At 49.0% G+C, this 22,985-nt stretch overlaps 1 protein-coding gene across 1 annotated transcript in view; it reads left to right on the top strand.

Moving 5' to 3' along the window:
* LOC140409441 (disintegrin and metalloproteinase domain-containing protein 12-like) overlaps positions 1 to 22,985 on the top strand; it is a 587,674-nt gene that overhangs the window by 190,006 nt on the left and 374,683 nt on the right. Inside the window, exon 12 of the mRNA XM_072497874.1 lies at positions 22,458 to 22,635. Within this exon, the coding sequence (XP_072353975.1) occupies positions 22,458 to 22,635 (178 nt within the window). The remainder of the gene's footprint in view (positions 1 to 22,457; positions 22,636 to 22,985) is intronic.

Raw genomic sequence — 22,985 nt, 5'->3', positions numbered from 1 at the left:
CCATTGTCCCAAGTATGTATGCCTTTCCAAATAAGGGGAAGCGGCGCCGGTGAGTCTGCTACTGTTGCTATTCCTTGATTTGAGTCTATTGTCCTGGGAAATCGGTGATTGACCTTTAACAGGTGCAAGTTTCAGTTCGGCCTGGTTTTCCTTTGCACAATACTGTGTACTGTCTGTGTTCCAACTTGACCACAATTCCGATTATCCTTTGCGGGTGGCCATATTTGATGGCCGCAGACTCAATTACTTCCTGTGGTAATGAATTCCACAGGCCGACCACTTTCTGGGTGAAGAAATTCCTCCTCATCTCTGTCCTAAATGGTCTATCCCGTATCCTCAGACTGTGCCCCCTGGTTCTGGAAACCCCCACCATCGGGAACATCCTTCCTGCATCTACCCTGTCCAGTCCTGTTAACATTTTATAGGTTTCTATGAGATTCCCCCTCATTCTTCTGAACTCCAGAAAATATAATTCTAACCGATTCAGTAAAAGCAAATTACTGCGGATTCTGGAATCTGAAACGAAAGAGAAAAAAAGAAAGAGAAAATGCTGGAAAGTCTCAGCAGGTCTGACAGCATCTGTAGGGAGAGAAAAGAGCGAACGTTTCGAGTCCAATAACTCTTTGTCAAAGCTAACAGACAGAGAAAGTGGGGAATATTTATACTGTGGAGTGAGAATGAAAGATGAGTCATAGCCAGAGAAGCCCAGGGAAACCGGGTGCTAACGGCCACAGAAAGCAAGGGGAAAGAGTGCTAATGGCAGTCCCAGAGAGAACAAAAGGTGTGAGAGGCCAGTCAGCAGAGAAACTAACATCAGAGGTAAACTGTGACTGATGGAGATGTGGGGGGAGGGGAAGGGGGAAGCAAAGGGGAGTAGGGGTAAGGAAAACTGGATAAGATGGGGGGGGGGGTGTTAAAATATAAACTAAGAAAGACAAGAAAGAAAGAAATGGTAAGGCTCAGTTGAAATGACATGAAAATAAATGGGTCAGGTGGGGTAGAGCTAAGCATCTGAAGTTGTGAAATTTGATGTTGAGACTGGAAGGCTAAGTGTGCCTAACCGGAAGATGAGATGTTGTTCCTCCAGTTTGCGTTGAGCTTCACTGGAACATTGCAGCAGGCCAAGGACAGACATGTGGGCCTGGGAGCAGGGTTTTGAGTGTTTTGGGCCTGGGATGTTAAGCATGGAAGAGGTTAACACTCATTCCAGGTTAAGCAGCGTTTCACTTGCATCTCTTCCAATTTGGTCTCTTGCATTCGCTGCTCCCAATGTGGTCTCCTCTATATCGGAGAGACCAAACGCAGACTGGGTGATCACTTTGCTGAGCATCTTCGGTCTGTGCGCATTCAGGACCCGGACCTTCCTGTTGCTTGCCATTTTAACAAAAGACTCTGACCCCTTTATCCCCACTCTCTCCCTTCTGCCAGTCATCCATGCCAGGATCTTACCCTTAACGCCATGGGCTCTTAACTTATTTAACAATCTCCTATGCGGTACCTTGTCAAAGGCCTTCTGGAAATCTAAATAAATCACGTCCACTGGTTCTCCTTTGTCTAACTTCCTTGTTACCTCCTCAAAGAACTCTAACAGATTTGTCAGACATGACCTCCCTTTGACAAAGCTGTGCTGACTCAATCCTATTTTACCATGCACTTCCAAATACTCCGCGATCTCATCTTTAATAATGGACTCTAAAATCTTACTGTAGCGCACAAAGACTCCGTGAGACGAATAGAGTGAAGTCGATGAGGCTTTATTAAGCGTGTCTGTTCCCCCGCAGCTCGATAGTAGAATGGCCTGCGGGGAGGACTCCGGCTTCTTATACTCCACCTTCAGGGCGGAGCTAGAGGTCAACGGCCAACCAGGACCCGGGATCTGTCAGCCAATGACATTAGGGTTTCCAGTCCCACATGACCCCCAATACATACTACCACATTCACCCCTTGTCAAAAATGAACCCGGCGGGGTGATGCTTCGTATGGTGGTTAGGGTTTACAGGGCTGGTCCTGGGAGGAAAAAAACATTCACATGGCAATACAGTATTGTACAATTTTGTCCTGTTTCAACTATTTACAGAGGGTATAGGGCGAAAAGCAAAATGTTCTTGTGAAAAGTCCATATTTTGATTTAGGTCGACGCCACGAGTCGGTCGGGCGGTCTGGTCGTCCGTGTCGATCGCATCGGCCCCGGTGGTGGTGGTGGTGCTTGTACCGGTGTTGTCGTCTCCGGGAGCCTTACGGTTTCAGCTTGGGCTTTATTCTTGGTCGGGCCTGAGGGGAGGGGAACCGATCCTCCTGGGAAGGGGGCGGTCGCGGGGTGCCGCGGTGGCAGGAAGGGGGGGGTTGGGTGATGGTGTCGGGGGGGTGTGTGTGTTGCCGGCGGGCGCCAGATCCCGCAGGGAGACCGTGTCCTGTCGGCCGTCGGGGTACTCCACGTAAGCGTACTGCGGGTTCGCGTGGAGGAGGTGAACCCTTTCGACCAACGGGTCCGCCTTATGTGCCCGCACATGCTTTCGGAGCAAGATGGGTCCTGGGGCCGCCAGCCTGGTCGGCAGCGACGTTCCAGAGGAGGACCTCCTAGGGAAGACAGGGAGACGCTCATGAGGCGTTTGATTAGTGCTCGTACATAATAACGACCGGATGGAGTGGAGAGCATCCGGGAGGACCTCCTGCCACCGTGAAACTGGGAGGTCCCTGGACCGTAGGGCCAGTAGGACGGTCTTCCAGACCGTGCCGTTCTCCCTCTCTACTTGCCCGTACCCCCGGGGGTTGTAGCTGGTCGTCCTGCTTGAGGCTATGCCCTTACTGAGCAGGAACTGGTGCAGCTCGTCACTCATGAAAGACCCCCTGTCGCTGTGGACGTATGCGGGGCAACCGAACAGTGTGAAGATGGTGTTCAGGGCTTTAATGACTGTGGCCGCTGTCATGTCAGGGCAGGGAATGGCGAATGGGAAGCGGGAGTATTCATCCACGACATTAAGAAAATATGTGTTGCGGTCGGTGGAGGGGAGGGGCCCTTTGAAATCGAGACTAAGGCGTTCAAAGGGGCGGGAAGCCTTAATCAGGTGCGCACCATCCGGCCTGAAAAAATGCGGTTTGCATTCCGCGCAGATGTGGCAGTCCCTTGTGACTGTACGGACCTCCTCTAAAGAGTATGGGAGATTGCGGGACTTAATGAAGTGGAAAAACCGAGTGACCCCCCGGGTGGCAGAGGTCCTCGTGGAGGGTTTGGAGGCGGTTAATTTGTGCGTTGGCACATGTGCCGCGGGATAGGGCATCGGACGGCTCGTTCAGCTTTCCGGGACGATACAAGATCTCGTAGTTGAAGGTGGAGAGCTCGATCCTCCACCTTAAGATCTTGTCGTTTTTGATTTTGCCCCGCAGTGCATTATCGAACATGAAGGCTACCGACCGTTGGTCAGTGAGGAGAGTGAATCTCCTGCCGGCCAGGTAATGCTTCCAATGTCGCACAGCTCCCACTATGGCTTGGGCTTCCTTTTCCACTGAGGAGTGGCGGATTTCTGAGGCGTGGAGGGTCCGGGAGAAAAAGGCCACGGGTCTGCCCGCTTGGTTAAGGGTGGCCGCTAGAGCTACGTCGGAGGTGTCGCTCTCGACCTGGAAGGGGAGGGACTCGTCGATGGCGCGCCTCGTGGCCTTTGCGATATCCGCTTTGATGCGGCTGAAGGCCTGGCAAGCCTCTGTCGACAGAGGGAAGGTCGTGGTCTGTATTAGGGGGCGGGCCTTGTCTGCGTACTGGGGGACCCACTGGGCATAGTATGAAAAGAACCCCAGGCAGCGTTTCAGGGCTTTTGGGCAGTGCGGGAGTGGGAATTTCATGAGGGCGCGCATACGTTCGGGGACGGGGCCTATTATCCCATTGCGCACTACGTAGCCCAGAATGGCTAGCCGATTGGTGCTAAAAACGCACTTGTCCTCGTTGTACGTGAGGTTCAAGGCTTTGGCGGTCTGGAGGAATTTTTGGAGGTTGGCGTCGTGGTCCTGCTGGTCATGGCCGCAGATGGTTACATTGTCGAGATACGGGAACGTGGCCTGCAACCCATGTTGATCAACCATTCGGTCCATCTCCCGTTGGAAGACCGAGACCCCGTTTGTGACGCCAAATGGGACCCTTAGAAATGGTATAATCGCCCGTCTGCCTCGAAGGCCGTGTACTTGCGGTCACTTGGGCGGATGGGGAGCTGATGGTAGGCAGACTTGAGGTCCACGGTGGAGAAGACTTTATATTGGGCAATCCGATTGACCATGTCAGATATGCGGGGGAGAGGGTACGCGTCTAGTTGTGTGTACCTATTGATGGTCTGGCTATAGTCTATGACCATCCTTTGTTTCTCCCCTGTCTTCACTGCTACCACCAGCGCTCTCCAGGGACTATTGCTAGCCTGGATTATGCCCTCCTTTAGTAGCCGCTGGACTTCGGACCGGATGAAGGTCCGGTCCTGGGCGCTGTACCGTCTGCTCCTAGTGGCGACGGGTTTGCAATCCGGGGTGAGGTTCGCAAACAAGGACGGGGGTTGCACCTTGAGGGTTGCGAGGCCGCAGATAGTGAGTGGGGGTATTGGGCCGCCGAATTTGAACGTAAGGCTCTGTAGATTGCATTGGAAGTCTAATCCCAGTAAGGTGGGCGTGCAGAGTTGGGGAAGGACGTTTAGTTTGTAGTTTTTGAACTCCCTCCCCTGCACTGTTAGGGTAACTATGCAGAATCCTTGGATCTGTACGGAGTGGGATCCTGCAGCTAGGAAAATCTTTTGTGCGCTGGGGTAGGTGGTCAAGGAACAGCGTCTTACCGTGTCGGGGTGGATAAAGCTCTCCGTGCTCCCGGAGTCGACTAGGCATGGTGTCTCGTGGCCGTTTATTAGCACCGTTGTCGTCGTCGTCTGGAGTGTCCGGGGCCGAGCTTGATCGAGCGTAATTGAAGCGAGACCTGGTTGTAGTAGTGGAGTGGGGTCCGTTGTTGCCGTCCAAGATGGCGTCGGGATGAACAAAATGGCCGCCACCATACATCGCACGTGGCTGGGGGGTCACAAGATGGCGGCGGGGGTGGACAAAATGGCCGCCCCCACGCGTCGTAGAGGTTTGGGGTGGTCCAAGATGGCGGCGCCCTTCCTCCCCTCGTGGTGGCCGGAACCCAAAATGGCGGCGTCTGCAGCTCGTACATGGGGCGCTGGGGGGGTTGAGGAGCGTTAGGATCGCGCGGGGGTCCCTCCTCTCCGGGGACAGCGGTGGTCGGGACCCAAGTTGGTAGCGCCGGCGGGTCAGGCGTGGAGCGCGGAGGGGGGGGTTAGGGGGGCGTTAGAGATGGCCAGAACTCCCTCTTCTCCGTGGGGAGTGGTGGTCGGGACCCAAAGTGGTAGCGCCGGCGGGTCATACATGGGGGGGGGGTTGGGGAGCGTAAGCGGCGTGCAGGGCTCCCTGTTCTCCCGGGACCGCGGTGGTCGGGACCCAGAGCGGCTGCGCCAGCGGGTGGGGAGCATAAACGGCTTGCAGGGCTCCCTGTTCTCCCGGGACAGCGGTGACCTCGCGGGACAGGCACACAACCGCGAAATGGCCCTTTTTTCCGCAGCTCTTGCAGATTGCTGCGCGGGCCGGGCAGCGCTGCCGGGGGTGTTTCGCCTGGCTGCAGAAATAGCAGCGGGCGCCCCGGTGCGACTTGCCGTCTGAACCGCGCAAGCCTGTGGGGTGTCCGGGGGGGGAGGGTGGGTTTGTCGCGACGGGTACGTACGGAGCCCAATGGGCTGCCGCGCGGTCGGGGCCGTCGGCGCGGGTATTACGCGCAGCCACGTCTAGGGAGGCTGCTAGGGCCCGGGCCTCTGAGAGTCCTAGCGACTCTCTTTCTAGAAGTCTTTGGCGGATTTGGGAGTAATTCATACCTGCCACAAAAGCATCGTGCATTAACATGTCCGTGTGTTCATTTGCGTTCACCGAAGGGCAGCTGCAGGCTCGTCCCAAAATCAGCAGCGTGGCGTAGAATTCGTCCATCGATTCTCCGGGACCTTGCCGTCTCGTCGCGAGCTGGTAGCGAGCGTAGATTTGGTTAACTGGGCGGACATAGAGACTTTTCAGTGCTGCGAACGCCGTCTGGAAATCCTCCGAGTCTTCGATGAGGGAGAAGATCTCCGTGCTCACCCTCGAGTGCAGGACCTGTAGTTTTTGGTCTTCTGTGACCCGGCCGGTGGCCGTTCTGAGGTAGGCCTCGAAGCAAGTCTGCCAGTGCTTGAAGGCTGCTGCCGCGTTCACTGCGTGGGGGCTGATCCTCAGGCATTCCGGAATGATCCTGAGCTCCATAGTCCTTTTTAGGCACGCTTAATAAATTGTAGCGCACAAAGACTCCGTGATATGAATAGAGTGAAGTCGATGAGGCTTTATTAAGTGTGTCTGTTCCCCCGCAGCTCGATAGTAGAATGGCCTGCGGGGGAGGACTCCGGCTTCTTATACTCCGCCTTCAGGGCGGAGCTAGAGGTCAACGGCCAACCAGGACCCGGGATCTGTCAGCCAATGACATTAGGGCTTCCAGTCCCACATGACCCCCAATACATACTACCACACTTACCAATGACCGAAGTCAGGCTAACCGGCCTATAATTTCCCATCTTCTGCCTCCCTCCCTTCTTAAACAGTGGTGCTCCATTAGCCACTTTCCAGTCCTCTGGGACCCTTCCTGCCTCCAGTGATTCCTGAAAGATCACCATCAATGCCTCCACAATTTCCTCAGCTATCTTTTTTAGAACCCTGGGGTGTAGTCCATCCGGTCCAGGTGATTTATCCACCTTCAGACCTTTCAGTTTCCCCAGATCCTTCTCCTTAGTGATGGCCACTGCACTCACCTCTCACCCCTGGTTCTCCTGGAGCTCTGGCATCTCACTGGTGTCTTCCACTGTGAAGACTGATGCAAAGTAACTATTCAGTTCCTCTGCCATTTCTTTGTTTCCTATTATTACTTCTCCAGCCAATCTTTCCAGTGGTCCAATGTTCATTTTTGCTCCCCTCCTACTTTTTATATGTTGAAAAAACTCTTCCAATTATCCTTTATATTAGTAGCTAGCTTGCACTCATACTTTATCTTCTCCCCCCTTATTGCTTTTTTAATTGTCCTCTGCTCGCTTTTAAAGACTTCCGAATCCTCTGGCTTCCCACTAATACTCGCCACTTTGTATGCTTTTTCTTTAGCTTTTATGCTGTCCTTGACTTCCCTCGTCAGCCATGGATACCTTGTCCTCCCCTTCGCAAGTTTCCTCTTCCTTGGGATGAATTTCTGTTGTGCCTCCCGAATAACCCCCAAAACTCCGGCCATTGCTGTTCCACTGTCTTCCCTGCTCGGCTCCTTCTCCAATCGACTCTGGCCAGCTCCTCCCTCATGTCTTTGCAGTTACCCTTATTTAATTGTAACACCATTACATCTGATTCCAGTTTCTCCCTCTCAAACTGCAGGGTAAATTCTATCATATTCAGGTCACTGCTCCCTTACGGTTCCTTCACCTCAAGTTCCCTAATCAAGACTGCCTCATTGCACATCACCAAATCCAGAATTGTCTGTTCCCTAGTAGGCTCTTTCACAAGCTGCTCCAAAAACCCCATCTCATAGACATTGCACAAATTCCATTTCTTGGGATCCACTACCAACCTGATTTTCCCAGTCCACCTGCATATTGAAGTCCCTCATGATTATTGTAATATTTTCTATCTCCTGATTTATTTTCGGCCCCACATCCTGACTACTGCTATGGGGCCTGTACATAACTCCCATCGGGGTCTTTTCACCTTTGCGATTCCTCAACTCTACCCAGAGAGATTCTCTGCCTTCTGATCCTATATCACTCATTGCTATCGATTTAACTTCATTCCTTACTGACAATGCAACCACATCCCCTTTGCCCAACTGTCTGTCCTTTCGATATGACATATATCTTTGGATATTTAGATCCCAGCCCTGATCCCCTAGCAGCCACGTCTCTGTGATGCCCACAACATCATTCCGTTCAATTTCAATGCGCGCAACAAGCTCATTTACCTTGTTCCATATACTGCACGTATTAAGGTACAACACCCTCAATCCTGCATTGACCACTTCCCTTCTCACACTTGTCACATGTTGTGCTAGTCCTGAGGGTGATGTTGTTCTTTTATTTTGGTTTTCTATTTCCCCTTCAGTTATTACACCTTCTAAGCTCATATTATGGTTCCCACCCCCCTGCCATACTTGTTTATATCCTCCCGAGTGAATCTAGCAAACCTCCCAACCGCGATATCAGTGCCCCTCCAGTTTAGATGCAACCTGTCCTTTTTGTACAGGTCCCACCTGCCCAGAATGAAATGAAATGAAAATCGCTTATTGTCACGAGTAGGCTTCAATGAAGTTACTGTGAAAAGCCCCTAGTCGCCACATTCCGACACCTGTTCGGGGAGGCTGGTACGGGAATTGAACTGTGCTGCCTGTCTGCCTTGGTCTGCTTTCAAAGCAAGTGATTTAGCCCAGTGAGCTAAACCAGCCTCAAAGAGGTCTCAATGGTCCAAAAATCTGAAACCCTCCCTCCTACACTACCGGTTTAGCCATGTGTTTAGCTGCGCTATCCTTCTATTTCTAGCCTCACTGGCACATGGCACAGGGAGTAATCCTGAGATTGCAACCCTAGAGGTCCTGCTTTTTAGCTTACTGCCTAACTCTCTGAACTCCTTCTGCAGGACCTCACTACTCATTCTGCCTATGTCATTAGTACCTATCTGTACTACGACCGCTGGCTGTTCACCCTCCCCTTTCAGGATGGCCTGTTCTCGTTCAGAGGCATCCTTGACCCTGGCACCAGAGAGGCAACACACCTTCCTGGAGTCTCTTTCCCATCCACAGAAGCACCTATCTGTGCCCCTTACTATAGAGTCCCCTATAACTATCGCTCTCCTGCAATTTGCCCTCCCCTGCTGAGCAACAGAGCCAGTTGTGGTGCCCCTGTTCTGGTTGCTGTTGTTTCCCCCTAATAGGCTATACCCCCAACAGTATCCAAAACGGTATACCTGTTAGAGAGGGGGACAGCCACAGGGGATTTCTGCACTGACGGCCTGCTCTTTCTCACGGTCACCCCTCGGTCTGCCTGCACCTTGGGTGTGATCACGTCTCTATAACTCCTATCTATGATGCTTTCCGCCACCTGCATGCTCCTAAGTGCACCCAACTGCTGCTCTAACCAAACCACACGGTCTGTGAGGAGCTGCCATTGGTTACACTTGCTGCAGATGTAGTCAACCGCAACGCTGGAAGTGTCACAGATCTGTCACATCTCACAGTTGGAGCACTGCACCCCACTGAGTAACATTTAAGCACTAATTAATTAATTTAAGATAAACACTTGAATTATTGATGTGAGATTTTTAGTGTAAAATTAAATGCTAAATTCTAATCTCTACCTTCAGGTTTAGTTACTCCTCTGCCTAGTCTATTGATAAGTTTTAAATGTTTTTTTTTCAAATTTCACAGATTTCCTGCCAGCCAATCAGGTCACAGCTTTACTGTGATTCCACTTCAGATTTTCCCCCACAATTTGAAAATGTATTTGTATCACTTAATTTCCCGGCATGCTCTCTAGGTCTCTCCCTGCAGATGAACAGTTACAGGCTCGAAGCAAGAAAACAAAAAGGGAAAAAGCACCTCTTCCCACTCTTCACCGAATTACCTCACTGCTCCAAATGACCAAGTTTCAACCTCACTCACTCAGGATGTCTCACCTTCACCGTGCGCAAAGCTTACCACTCATATTACCACTCACATTGAGATCCAAAAAGACGAGGTGTTGGGTGTCTTAAAAAATATTAAGGTAGATAAGTCCCCAGGGCCTGATGGGATCTACCCCAGAATACTGAAGGAGGCTGGAGAGGAAATTGCTGAGGCCTTGACAGAAATCTTTGGATCCTCACTGTCTTCAGGTGATGTCCCGGAGGACTGGAGAATAGCCAATGTTGTTCCTCTGTTTAAGAAGGGTAGCAAGGATAATCCAGGGAACTACAGGCCCGTGAGCCTTACTTCAGTGGTAGGGAAATTACTGGAGAGAAATCTTCGAGACAGGATCTACTCCCATTTGGAAGCAAATGGACGTATTAGTGAGAGGCAGCATGGTTTTGTGAAGGGGAGGTCGTGTCTCACTAACTTGATAGAGTTTTTCGAGGAGGTCACTAAGATGATTGATGCAGGTAGGGCAATGGATGTTGTCTATATGGACTTCAGTAAGGCCTTTGACAAGGTCCCTCATGGTAGACTAGTACAAAAGGTGAAGTCACACGGGATCAGGGGTGAGCTGGCAAGGTGGATACAGAACTGGCTAGGTCATAGAAGGCAGAGAGTAGCAATGGAAGGATGCTTTTCTAATTGGAGGATACAACAGGATTTAGATTGTTTGGAGACTTGGGCGGAGAGATGGCAGATGGAGTTTAATCCGGACAAATGTGAGGTAATGCATTTTGGAAGGTCTAATGCAGGTATGGAATATACAGTGAATGGTAGAACCCTCAAGAGTATTGAAAGTCAAAGAGATCTAGGAGTACAGGTCCACAGGTCACTGAAAGGGGCAACACAGGTGGAGAAGGTAGTCAGAGTATAGTGTTCAATCCTGGTCGCCACACTACCAGAAGGATGTGGAGGCTTTAGAGAGGGTGCAGAAAAGATTTACCAGAATGTTGCCTGGTATGGAGGGCATTAGCTATGAGGAGCGGTTGAATAAACTCGGTTTGTTCTCACTGGAACGAAGGAGGTTGAGGGGCGACCTGATAAGAGGTCTACAAAATTATGAGGGGCATAGACAGAGTGGATAGTCAGAGGCTTTTCCCCGGGGTAGACGGGTCAATTACTAGGGGGCAGGTTTAAGGTGAGAGGGGCAAGGTTTAGAGTAGATGTACGAGGCAAGTTTTTTACGCAGAGGGTAGTGGGTGCCTGGAACTCGCTACCGGAGGAGGTGGTGGGGGCAGGGACGATAGTGACATTTAAGGGGCACCTTGACAAATACATGAATAGGATGGGAATAAAGGGATATGGACCCAGGAAGTGTAGACGATTGTAGTTTAGTCGTGCAGCATGGTCGGCACGGGCTTGGAGGGCCTAAGGGCCTGTTCCTGTGCTGTACATTTCTTTGTTCTTTGTTGTTCAAGTGTCGTTTCCAAACTTGAACACATTGCCAAACTTGGACACAAGGCAGGCCAGCAGCACGGTTCGATTCCCGTAACAGCCTCCCCGAACAGGCCTCCCCGAACAGGCGCCGGAATGTGGCGACTAGGGGCTTTTCACAGTAACTTCATTTGAAGCCTACTTGTGACAATAAGCGATTTTCATTTCATTTCATGTAAATTGTGAACAGTTGTGGGCCCAACACTGATCCCTGAGGGACACCACTAGTTTATGATTGGCAACCAGAGAAACACCCATTAATCCCCACTCTTTGTTTTTTATTACAAGCCTTTTGTTTGGCCGCCAAAGCTGACTTAAAATTCCACCCTGTGGAACCTCAGTGGGGCCGAAGAAGTTGAAGAACACTTCATTGGGTATTGTTCTTTTCATTGTTCTTGGAGTGCTCCAACCCCTGTACTTTGGTTTCGTCGAATTGGGCATGGGCGGCACGGTAGCACAGTGGTTAGCACTGTTGCTTCACAGCTCCAGGGTCCCAGGTTCGATTCCCAGCTTGGGTCACTGTCTGTGTGGAGTCTGCACGTTCTCCCCGTGTCTGCGTGGATTTCCTCCGGGTGCTCCGGTTTCCTCCCACAAGTCCCGAAAGACGTGCTATTAGGTGAATTGGACATTCTGAATTCTCCCTCCGTGTACCCGAACAAGCGCCAGAATGTGGCGACAAGGGGCTTTTCACAGTAACTTCATTGCAGTGTTAATGTAAGCCTACTTGTGACAATAAAGATTAACATCATGTGTCTGCCTCTTCACTGCTTCAAGGGTGCAGTGTGCCAGACTCCCATTAACACCCAAACACCAGAATGAAATTTGGAACATCAGGGGTGTTCTCTCCTGGGTTTGATTTGGGAACTTTGTACTGAGCCCAAATATGCTCTCTACCTCGAGAGCGAAGATTCAGGCATTAAGGTAAGATGTGAGAAATATGAGAATGACAAGAGCAAGGGTAGGTCCGATCAAGGACAGTAGCGGGAGATTGTGTATGGAGTCTGAAGAGATAGGAGAGGTCTTGAACGAGTACTTTTCTTCTGTATTTACAAATGAGAGGAGCCATATTGTTGGAGAGGACAGTGTGAAACAGATTGGTAAGCTCGAGGGAATACTTGTTAGGAAGGAAGATGTGTTGGGCATTTTGAAAAACTTGAGGATAGACAAGTCCCCCGGGCCTGACGGGATATATCCAAGGATTCTATGGGAAGCAAGAGATGAAATTGCAGAGCCGTTGGCAATGATCTTTTCGTCCTCACTGTCAACAGGAGTGGTACCAGGGGATTGGAGAGTGGCAAATGGCGTGCCCCTGTTCAAAAAAGGGACTAGGGATAACCCTGGGAATTACAGGCCAGTTAGTCTTACTTCGGTGGTAGGCAAAGTCATGGAAAGGGTACTGAAGGATAGGATTTCTGAGCATCTGGAAAGACACTGCTTGATTAGGGATAATCAGCACGGATTTGTGAGGGGTAGGTCTTGCCTTACAAGTCTTATTGAATTCTTTGAGGTGGTGACCAAGCATGTGGATGAAGGTAAAGCAGTGGATGTAGTGTACATGGATTTTAGTAAGGCATTTGATAAGGTTCCCCATGGTAGACTTCTGCAGAAAATAAGGAGGCATGGGATAGTGGGAAATTTGGATATAGTTGGATAACGAACTGGCTAACCGATAGAAGTCAGAGAGTGGTGGTAGATGGTGAATATTCAGCCTGGATCCCAGTTACCAGTGGCGTACCGCAGGGATCAGTTCTGGGTCCTCTGCTGTTTGTGATTTTCATTAATGACTTGGATGAGGGAGTTGAAGGGTGTGTCAGTAAATTTGCAGACGATCGAAGATTGGTGGAGTTGTGGATAGTGAGGAGGGCTGTTGTCGGCTGCAAAGAGACATAGATAGGATGCAGAGCTGGGCTGAGAAGTGGCAGGTGGAGTTTAACCCTGAAAAGTGTGAGGTTGTCCATTTTGGAAGGACAACGGATTTCGGCGGCAGCGGTGCGCAGGGGCCTTCTGGGAGGTGAGTAGCGACTTTAAAACCACTTACCTTTACAGGAGCAGCCCTTTGGATTTCGGCGGCAGCGGTGTGCAGGGGCCTTCTGGGAGGTGAGTAGTGAATTTAAAAACTCTTACCTTTACAGGAGCAGCCCTTTGGATTTCGGCGGCAGCAGTGCGCAGGGGCCTTCTGGGAGGTGAGTAGTGAATTTAAAAACCCTTACCTGGTCCCGTGTCTGTTCTTTTCTGTTTTATTTGTTTTTATATAAGGCGGGAACCGGAAGTTCAACCCGCGGACCTCTGGGAAGTCCCCCCCCCCCCCCCCCCCCCCAACCAATAAATTCTGGTGGAGAGGAAACCCGAGACACTACACGTGTAGTGTCTCCCACCCGCCCTCCTCCTCTAACCTAATAATAAGACCCATTGTGTGAGGTAAGTGCCATATTATATTATTATATTATTAGCATTGTGCAGGTCAAGGTTCGGAGGTGGAGGAGCAGTCTCTGTCAGCGAGAGAACCTGAGAACATCTAAGACACTCAGAAGGTAAGAAGGTAAGTAAGTGATTTTTACTTATTTTTACTTTTATACCTTTTTTCAAATTGTGTGTGTCGGGGGGAAACTGAAGTGACATCACAGAAAAGCTGTGGCTAGTATTTGGTAACTAATTAAACATGATTATAATTTAGAGGGATATCTAAGCCAGAGATCGGAGAGTACTATAGTTAGCTATCGCATTTCTATTAGAAATCTAGTGCAAGGAAACAGATAGTTGACAGTAACTTTGAAATTTTAAAAAAATATTTAAAAAAAAAAGACAAATTTTAATTTTAATTTTAATTAATTGACGCAATGTCAGTTAGAGGGGTGCTGTGCTCTGACTGTGAGATGTGGCAGGTCCGGGAGGCTTCCAGCGTCCCGGATGGCTTCATCTGCAGAAAGTGCACCCAACTGGAGCTCCTCACAGACCGCATGGTTCGGTTGGAGCAGCAATTGGATGCACTTAGGAGCATGCAGGTGGCGGAAAGCGTCATAGGTTGCAGTTATGTAAATGTGGTCACACCCAAGGTGCAGGCAGAGAAATGGGTGACCACCAGAAAGGGCAGGCAGTCAGTGCAGGAATCCCCTGTGGTTGTCCCCCTCTCGAACAGATATACCCCTTTGGATACTGTCGGGGGATAGCCTATCAGGGGAAAACAGCAGCAGCCAGAGCAGTGGCACCACGGCTGGCTCTGATGTTCAGAAGGGAGGGTCAAAGCGCAGAAGAGTAATAGTAATAGGGGACTCTATAGTCAGGGGCACAGATAGGCGCTTCTGTGGACGTGAAAGAGACTCCAGGATGGTATGTTGCCTCCCTGGTGCCAGGGTCCAGGATGTCTCTGAACGGGTAGAGGGCATCCTGAAGGGGGAGGGCAAACAGGCAGAGGTCGTTGTACATATTGGTACTAACGACATAGGCAGGAAGGGGCATGAGGTCCTGCAGCACGAGTTCAGGGACCTAGGCGGAAAGTTAAAAGACAGGACCTCGAGGGTTGTAATCTCGGGATTACTCCCTGTGCCACGTGCCAGTGAGGCTAGAAATAGGAAGATAGAGCAGCTAAACACGTGGCTAAACAGCTGGTGTAGGAGGGAGGGTTTCCATTATCTGGACCACTGGGAGCTCTTCCGGTGCAGGTGTGACCTGTATAAGAAGGACGGGTTGCATCTAAACCGGAGAGGCATAAATATCCTGGCCGCGAGGTTTGCTAGTGTCACACGGAAGGGTTTAAACTAGTATGGCAGGGGGGTGGGCACGGGAGCAACAGGTCAGAAGGTGAGAGCATTGAGGGAGAACTAGGGAATAGGGGCAGTGTGGCTCTGAGGCAGAGCAGACAGGGAGAAGTTTCTGAACACAGCGGGTCTGGTGGCCTGAAGTGCATATGTTTTAATGCAAGAAGTATTACGGGTAAAGCAGATGAACTTAGAGCTTGGATTAGTACTTGGAACTATGATGTTGTTGCCATTACAGAGACCTGGTTGAGGGAAGGGCAGGATTGGCAGCTAAACGTTCCAGGATTTAGATATTTCAGGCGGGATAGAGGGGGATGTAAAAGGGGAGGTGGAGTTGCGCTACTTGTTCGGGAGAATATCACAGCTGTACTGCGAGAGGACACCTCAGAGGGCAGTGAGGCTATATGGGTAGAGATCAGGAATAAGAAGGGTGCAGTCACAATGTTGGGGGTATACTACAGGCCTCCCAACAGCCAGCGGGAGATAGAGGAGCAGATAGGTAGACAGATTTTGGAAAAGAGTAAAAACAACAGGGTTGTGGTGATGGGAGACTTCAACTTCCCCAATATTGACTGGGACTCACTTAGTGCCAGGGGCTTAGACGGGGCGGAGTTTGTAAGGAGCATCCAGGAGGGCTTCTTAAAACAATATGTAGACAGTCCAACTAGGGAGGGGGAAGTACTGGACCTGGTATTGCGGAATGAGCCCTGCCAGGTGGTAGATGTTTCAGTAGGGGAGCATTTCGGTACCAGTGACCACAATTCAGTAAGTTTTAAAGTACTGGTGGACAAGGATAAGAGTTTTCCTAGGGTGAATGTGCTAAATTGGGGGAAGGCTAATATAACAATATTAGGTGGGAACTGAAGAACCTAGATTGGGGGCAGATGTTTGAGGGCAAATCAACATCTGACATGTGGGAGGCTTTCAAGTGTCAGTTGAAAGGAATTATGGACCGGAATATTCCTGTGAGGAAGAAGGATAAATACGGCAATTTTCGGGAACCTTGGATAACAAGAGATAGTGTAGGCCTCGTTAAAAAGAAAAAGGAGGCATTTGTCAGGGCTAGAAGGCTGGGAACAGACGAAGCCTGTGTGGAATATAAGGAAAGTAGGAATGTACTTAAGCAAGGAGTCATGAGGGCTAGAAGGGGTCACGAAAAGTCATTGGCAAATAGGTTTAAGGAAAATCCCAAGGCTTTTTACACGCACATAAAAAGCAAGAGGGTAGCCAGGGAAAGTGTTGGCCCACTGAAGGATAGGCAAGGGAATCTATGTGTGGAGCCAGAGGAAATGGGTGAGGTACTAAATGAATACTGTGCATCAGTATTTGACTTTAACTTTCCAAATATTGACTGGAAAAGATATAGTTCGAGTACATTAGATGGGTCGGTTTTTGTACAGTTTGTGCAGGAGGGTTTCCTGACACAATATGTTGACAGGCCAACAAGAGGCGAGACCACGTTGGATTTGGTTTTGGGTAATGAACCAGGCCAGGTGTTGGATTTGGAGGTAGGAGAGCACTTTGGGGACAGTGACCACAATTCGGTGACGTTTACGTTAATGATGGAAAGGGATAAGTATACACCGCAGGGCAAGAGTTATAGCTGGGGGAAGGGCAATTATGATGCCATTAGACCTGACTTGGGGGGGATAAGGTGGAGAAGTAGGCTGCAAGTGTTGGGCACACTGGATAAGTGGAGCTTGTTCAAGGATCAGCTACTGCGTGTTCTTGATAAGTATGTACCGGTCAGGCAGGGAGGAAGGCGTCGAGCGAGGGAACCGTGGTTTACCAAAGAAGTGGAATCTTTTGTTAAGAGGAAGAAGTAGGCCTATGTGAAGGTGAGGTGTGAAGTTTCAGTTGGGGCGATGGATAGTTACAAGGTAGCGAGGAAGGATCTAAAGAGAGAGCTAAGACGAGCAAGGAGGGGACATGAGAAGTATTTGGCAGGTAGGATCAAGGAAAACCCAAAAGCTTTCTATAGGTATGTCAGGAATAAGCGAATGACTAGGGAAAGAGTAGGACCAGTCAAGGACAGGAATGGGAAGTTGTGTGTGGAGTCTGAAGAGATAGGCAAAATACTAAATGAATATTTTTCGTCAGTATTCACTCAGGAAAAAGATAATGTTGTGGAGGAGAATGCTGAGACCCAGGCTAATAGAATAGATGGCATTGAGGTACATAGGGAAGAGGTGTTGGCAATTCGGGACAAACTGAAAATAGATAAGTCCCCGGGTCCTGATGGGATTTATCCTAGGATTCTCTGGGAGACCAGGGAAGAGATTGCTGGACCTTTGGCTTTGATTTTTATGTCATCATTGGTTACAGGAATAGTGCCAGAGGACTGGAGGATAGCAAATGTGGTCCCTTTGTTCAAAAGGGGGAGCAGAGACAACCCCGGCAACTGTAGACCGGTGAGCCTCACGTCTATAGTGGGTAAAGTCTTGGAGGGGATTATAAGAGACAAGATTTATAATCATCTAGATAGGAATAATATGATCAGGGATAGTCAGCATTGCTTTGTGAAGGGTAGGTCATGCCTCACAAACCTTATCGAGTTCTTTGAGAAGGTGACTGAACAGGTAGACGAGGGTAGAGCAGTTGATGTGGTGTATATGGATTTCAGCAAAGCGTTTGATAAGGTTCCCCACGGTAGGCTATTGCAGAAAATACGGAGGCTGGGGATTGAGGGTGATTTAGAGATGTGGATCAGAAATTGGCTAGCTGAAAGAAGAAAGAGGCTGGTGGTTGATGGGAAATGTTCAGAATGGAGTTCAGTTACAAGTGGAGTACCACAAGGATCTGTTCTGGGGCCATTGCTGTTTGTCATTTTTATCAATGACCTAGAGGAAGGCGCAGAAGGATGGGTGAGTAAATTTGCAGACGATACTAAAGTCAGTGGTGTTGTCGATAGTGTGGAAGGATGTAGCAGGTTACAGAGGGATATAGATAAGCTGCAGAGCTGGGCTGAGAGGTGGCAAATGGAGTTTAATGTAGAGAAATGTGAGGTGATTCACTTTGGAAGGAATAACAGGAATGCGGAATATTTGGCTAATGGTAAAGTTCTTGGAAGTGTGGATGAGCAGAGGGATCTAGGTGTCCATGTACATAGATCCCTGAAAGTTGCCACCCAGGTTGATAGGGTTGTGAAGAAGGCCTATGGGGTGTTGGCCTTTATTGGTAGAGGGATTGAGTTCCGGAGTCAGGAAGTCATGTTGCAGCTGTACAGAACTCTGGTACGGCCGCATTTGGAGTATTGCGTACAGTTCTGGTCGCCACATTATAGGAAGGACGTGGAGGCTTTGGAGCGGGTGCAGAGGAGATTTACCAGGTTGTTGCCTAGTTTGGAGGGAAAATCTCATGAGGAAAGGCTGATGGACTTGAGGTTGTTTTCGTTGGAGAGAAGAAGGTTAAGAGGAGACTTAATAGAGGCATACAAAATGATCAGGGGGTTGGATAGGGTGAACAGTGAGAGCCTTCTCCCGCGGATGGAAATGGCTGGCACGAGGGGACATAGCTTTAAACTGAGGGGCAATAGATATAGGACAGAGGTCAGAGGTAGGTTCTTTACGCAAAGAGTAGTGAGGCCGTGGAATGCCCTCACTGATACAGTAGTGAACTCGCCAACATTGAGGGCATTTAAAAGTTTATTGGATAAACATATGGATGATAATGGCATAGTGTAGGTTAGATGGCTTTTGTTTCGATGCAACATAGAACATAGAACATAGAACAATACAGCGCAGTACAGGCCCTTCAGCCCACGATGTTGCACCGAAACAAAAGCGATCTAACCTACACTATGCCATTATCATCCATATGTTTATCCAATAAACTTTTAAATGCCCTCAATGTTGGCGAGTTCACTACTGTAGCAGGTAGGGCATTCCACGGCCTCACTACTCTTTGCGTAAAGAACCTACCTCTGACCTCTGTCCTATATCTATTACCCCTCAGTTTAAAGTTATGTCCCCTCGTGCCAGCCATATCCATCCGTGGGAGAAGGCTCTCACTGTCCACCCTATCCAACCCCCTGATCATTTTGTATGCCTCTATTAAGTCTCCTCTTAACCTTCTTCTTTCCAACGAAAACAACCTCAAGTCCGTCAGCCTTTCCTCATAAGATTTTCCCTCCATACCAGGCAACATCCTGGTAAATCTCCTCTGCACCCGCTCCAAAGCCTCCACGTCCTTCCTATAATGCGGTGACCAGAACTGTACGCAATACTCCAAATGCGGCCGGACCAGAGTTCTGTACAGCTGCAACATGACCTCCCGACTCCGGAACTCAATCCCTCTACCAATAAAGGCCAACACTCCATAGGCCTTCTTCACAACCCTATCAACCTGGGTGGCAACTTTCAGGGATCTATGTACATGGACACCTAGATCCCTCTGCCCAGCCACACTTTCAAGAACTTTACCATTAGCCAAATATTCCGCATTCCTGTTATTCCTTCCAAAGTGAATCACCTCACACTTCTCTACATTAAACTCCATTTGCCACCTCTCAGCCCAGCTCTGCAGCTTATCTATATCCCTCTGTAACCTGCTACATCCTTCCACACTATCGACAACACCACCGACTTTAGTATCATCTGCAAATTTACTCACCCACCCTTCTGTGCCTTCCTCTAGGTCATTGATAAAAATGACAAACAGCAACGGCCCCAGAACAGATCCTTGTGGTACTCCACTTGTGACTGTACTCCATTCTGAACATTTCCCATCAACCACCACCCTCTGTCTTCTTTCAGCTAGCCAATTTCTGATCCACATCTCTAAATCACCCTTAATCCCCAGCCTCCGTATTTTTTGCAATAGCCTACCGTGGGGAACCTTATCAAACGCTTTGCTGAAATCCATATACACCACATCAACTGCTCTACCCTCGTCTACCTGTTCAGTCACCTTCTCAAAGAACTCAATAAGGTTTGTGAGGCATGACCTACCCTTCACAAAGCCATGCTGACTATCCCTGATCATATCATTCCTATCTAGATGATTATAAATCTTGTCCCTTATAATCCCCTCCAAGACTTTACCCACTACAGACGTGAGGCTCACCGGTCTATAGTTGCCGGGGTTGTCTCTGCTCCCCTTTTTGAACAAAGGGACATCGTGGGTCGAAGGGCCTGTACTGCGCTGTATCGTTCTATGTTCTATGTTCTATTCACCAAAGAGAAGGAATTAGTAGATGTTGAGTCTGGAGAAGGGTGTGAAGATAGCCTGGGTCACATTGAGATCCAAAAAGACGAGGTGTTGGGCGTCTTAAAAAATATTAAGGTAGATAAGTCCCCAGGGCCTGATGGGATCTACCCAGAATACTGAAGGAGGCTGGAGAGGAAATTGCTGAGGCCTTGACAGAAATCTTTGGATCCTCACTGTCTTCAGGTGATGTCCCGGAGGACTGGAGAATAGCCAATGTTGTTCCTCTGTTTAAGAAGGGTAGCAAGGATAATCCAGGGAACGACAGGCCTGTGAGCCTTTCTTCAGTGGTAGGGAAATTACTGGAGAGAATTCTTCGAGACAGGATCTACTCCCATTTGGAAGCAAATGGATGTATTAGTGAGAGGCAGCATGGTTTTGTGAAGGGGCGGTCGTGTCTCACTAACTTGATAGAGTTTTTCGACGAGGTCACTAAGATGATTGATGCAGGTAGGGCAGTGGATGTTGTCTATATGGACTTCAGTAAGGCCTTTGACAAGGTCCCTCATGGTAGACTAGTGCAAAAGGTGAAGTCACACGGGATCAGGGGTGAGCTGGCAAGGTGGATACAGAACTGACTAGGTCATAGAAGGCAGAGAGTAGCAATGGAAGGATGCTTTTCTAATTGGAGGGCTGTGACCAGTGGTGTTCCGCAGGGATCAGTGCTGGGACCTTTGCTGTTTGTAGTATATATAAATGATTTGGAGGAAAATGTAACTGCTCAGATTAGTAAGTTTGCAGACGACACAAAGGTTGGTGGAATTGCGGATAGCGATGAGGACTGTCAGAGGATACAGCAGGATTTAGATTGTTTGGAGACTTGGGCGGAGAGATGGCAGATGGAGTTTAATCCGGACAAATGTGAGGTAATGCATTTTGGAAGGTCTAATGCAGGTATGGAATATACAGTGAATGGTAGAACCCTCAAGAGTATTGAAAGACAAAGAGATCTAGGTGGACAGGTCCACAGGTCATTGAAAGGGGCAACACAGGTGGAGAAGGTAGTTCAGAAGGCATACGGCATGCTTGCCTTCATTGGCCGGGGCATTGAGTATAAGATTTGGCAAGTCATGATGCAGCTGTATAGAACCTTAGTTAGGCCACACTTGGAGTATAGTGTTCAATTCTGGTCGCCACACTACCAGAAGGATGTGGAGGCTTTAGAGAGGGTGCAGAAGAGATTTACCAGAATGTTGCCTGGTATGGAGGGCATTAGCTATGAGGAGCGGTTGAATAAACTCGGTTTGTTCTCACTGGAACGACGGAGGCTGAGGGGCGACCTGATAGAGGTATACAAAATTATGAGGGGCATAGACAGAGTGGATAGTCAGAGGCTTTTTCCCAGGGTAGAGGGGTCAATTACTAGGGGGCATAGGTTTAAGGTGAGAGGGGCAAGGTTTAGAGTAGATGTACGAGGCAAGTTTTTTACACAGGGGGTAGTGGGTGCCTGAAAGTCGCTACCGGAGGAGGTGGTGGAAGCAGGGACGATAGGGACATTTAAGGGGCATCTTGACAAATACATGAATAGGATGGGAATAGAGGGATATGGACCCAGGAAGTTTAGAAGAGTGTAGTTTAGTCGGGCAGCATGGTCGGCACGTGCTTGGAGGGCCGCAGGCCTGCTCCTGTGCTGTATATTTCTTTGTTCTTTGTTCTTTGAAGCTGGTTGGCGCCCTCAGTCCGTCCATCTCGAGCTTCAGCATTTTCTTACGCGTTGGGTCGCCTCAGGTTGGAGTTCACCAGACTGATCTTCAAGCCGAATGTCTATCGTTGTCACTGCCATCGCTATCTTTAAATCTTCAGCACTCGTGGTACCACGTTGTGCTTGGTCCTTTGTACCTCATGAACGAATCCACCAAACACTTTGACTTGTCTAAATCAGAATCTTTTTTGAGTCTTGTGTGGTAAGATAGCAATCAGATACAGAGCATGTTATCATGGAGTCTGCTAACTCCTCCTCTGGAACTTGCACCCACCACTGACCATTCACATGTCCGTCCTATTACCCTCTCAATCTTCTGCAGATGGCCAGATGTGTCTCCCTTCATATCCGAGTAACAGGTCACAGGACCTTGGTCTGGAGACTGCATTGTGTGTCTGTACCGCCACCTGGTGGTTGGAGGTTGCACACCATCCAACAATGATATAGCCCAATGGCATATCAGCACACAAAGTAATTAGGTAGAGCCATACAGTTTGGCTGCATTCAAGGTTTTATGTTTAATTTCCCTGTTCAGAAACAATGTTCTTGAGATGAAGCTGTGTGTGGAATTTGAAACTCTTTATCGTCATTGTTTTTTGACCCTCCATTTTGATTGAATCATTTATGCTTTCAGGCTTCAACCAGCCCAGGTTTTCAGTAGCTGCAGCAGAGAAGCCTTGCAACGCAGTCTAGCCCGTGGTGTCGGGATGTGCCTTTATAACCTGCCTGATCCCAGTTTGCTGGTTCGTGGTCAGAAATGTGGAAATTCTTATGTGGATCCAGGTGAAGAGTGTGACTGTGGAAAACCTGAGGTAGGCTTTGAAAAGACAGGACAATATGCAAGAGGCACTGACCCAAAGATTCTGTAATGGAGAAGTCTTCGTTTTTAAGACTTTGTAATGTCTTCAAGCAACCACCTTTGCTTGAAATGACAATATTAGATTTATTGTTGAACATTATAGACTGTAAGATCATTTGTTATGACACAAGTTATCTGCAATTACTTTCTGTGATTTAGTATCATTGAATTGAATTTTAACATTTGGACCTATTCAATCGAGGAGAACAGCGGCAAGTCAGGAACTTGAAAGTTCAAGAAGTGGGTTGTCCAGGGAATGAGATTATCACATCCAGGTTTCCTGACCAATTGTATCTGACAGTT

Source organism: Scyliorhinus torazame, chromosome 3 (assembly GCF_047496885.1).
Source record: "Scyliorhinus torazame isolate Kashiwa2021f chromosome 3, sScyTor2.1, whole genome shotgun sequence".
Taxonomy (NCBI): domain Eukaryota; kingdom Metazoa; phylum Chordata; class Chondrichthyes; order Carcharhiniformes; family Scyliorhinidae; genus Scyliorhinus; species Scyliorhinus torazame.
Note: the sequence above shows the minus strand (reverse complement) of the source record. Positions and strands in the feature narration are given on the sequence as shown.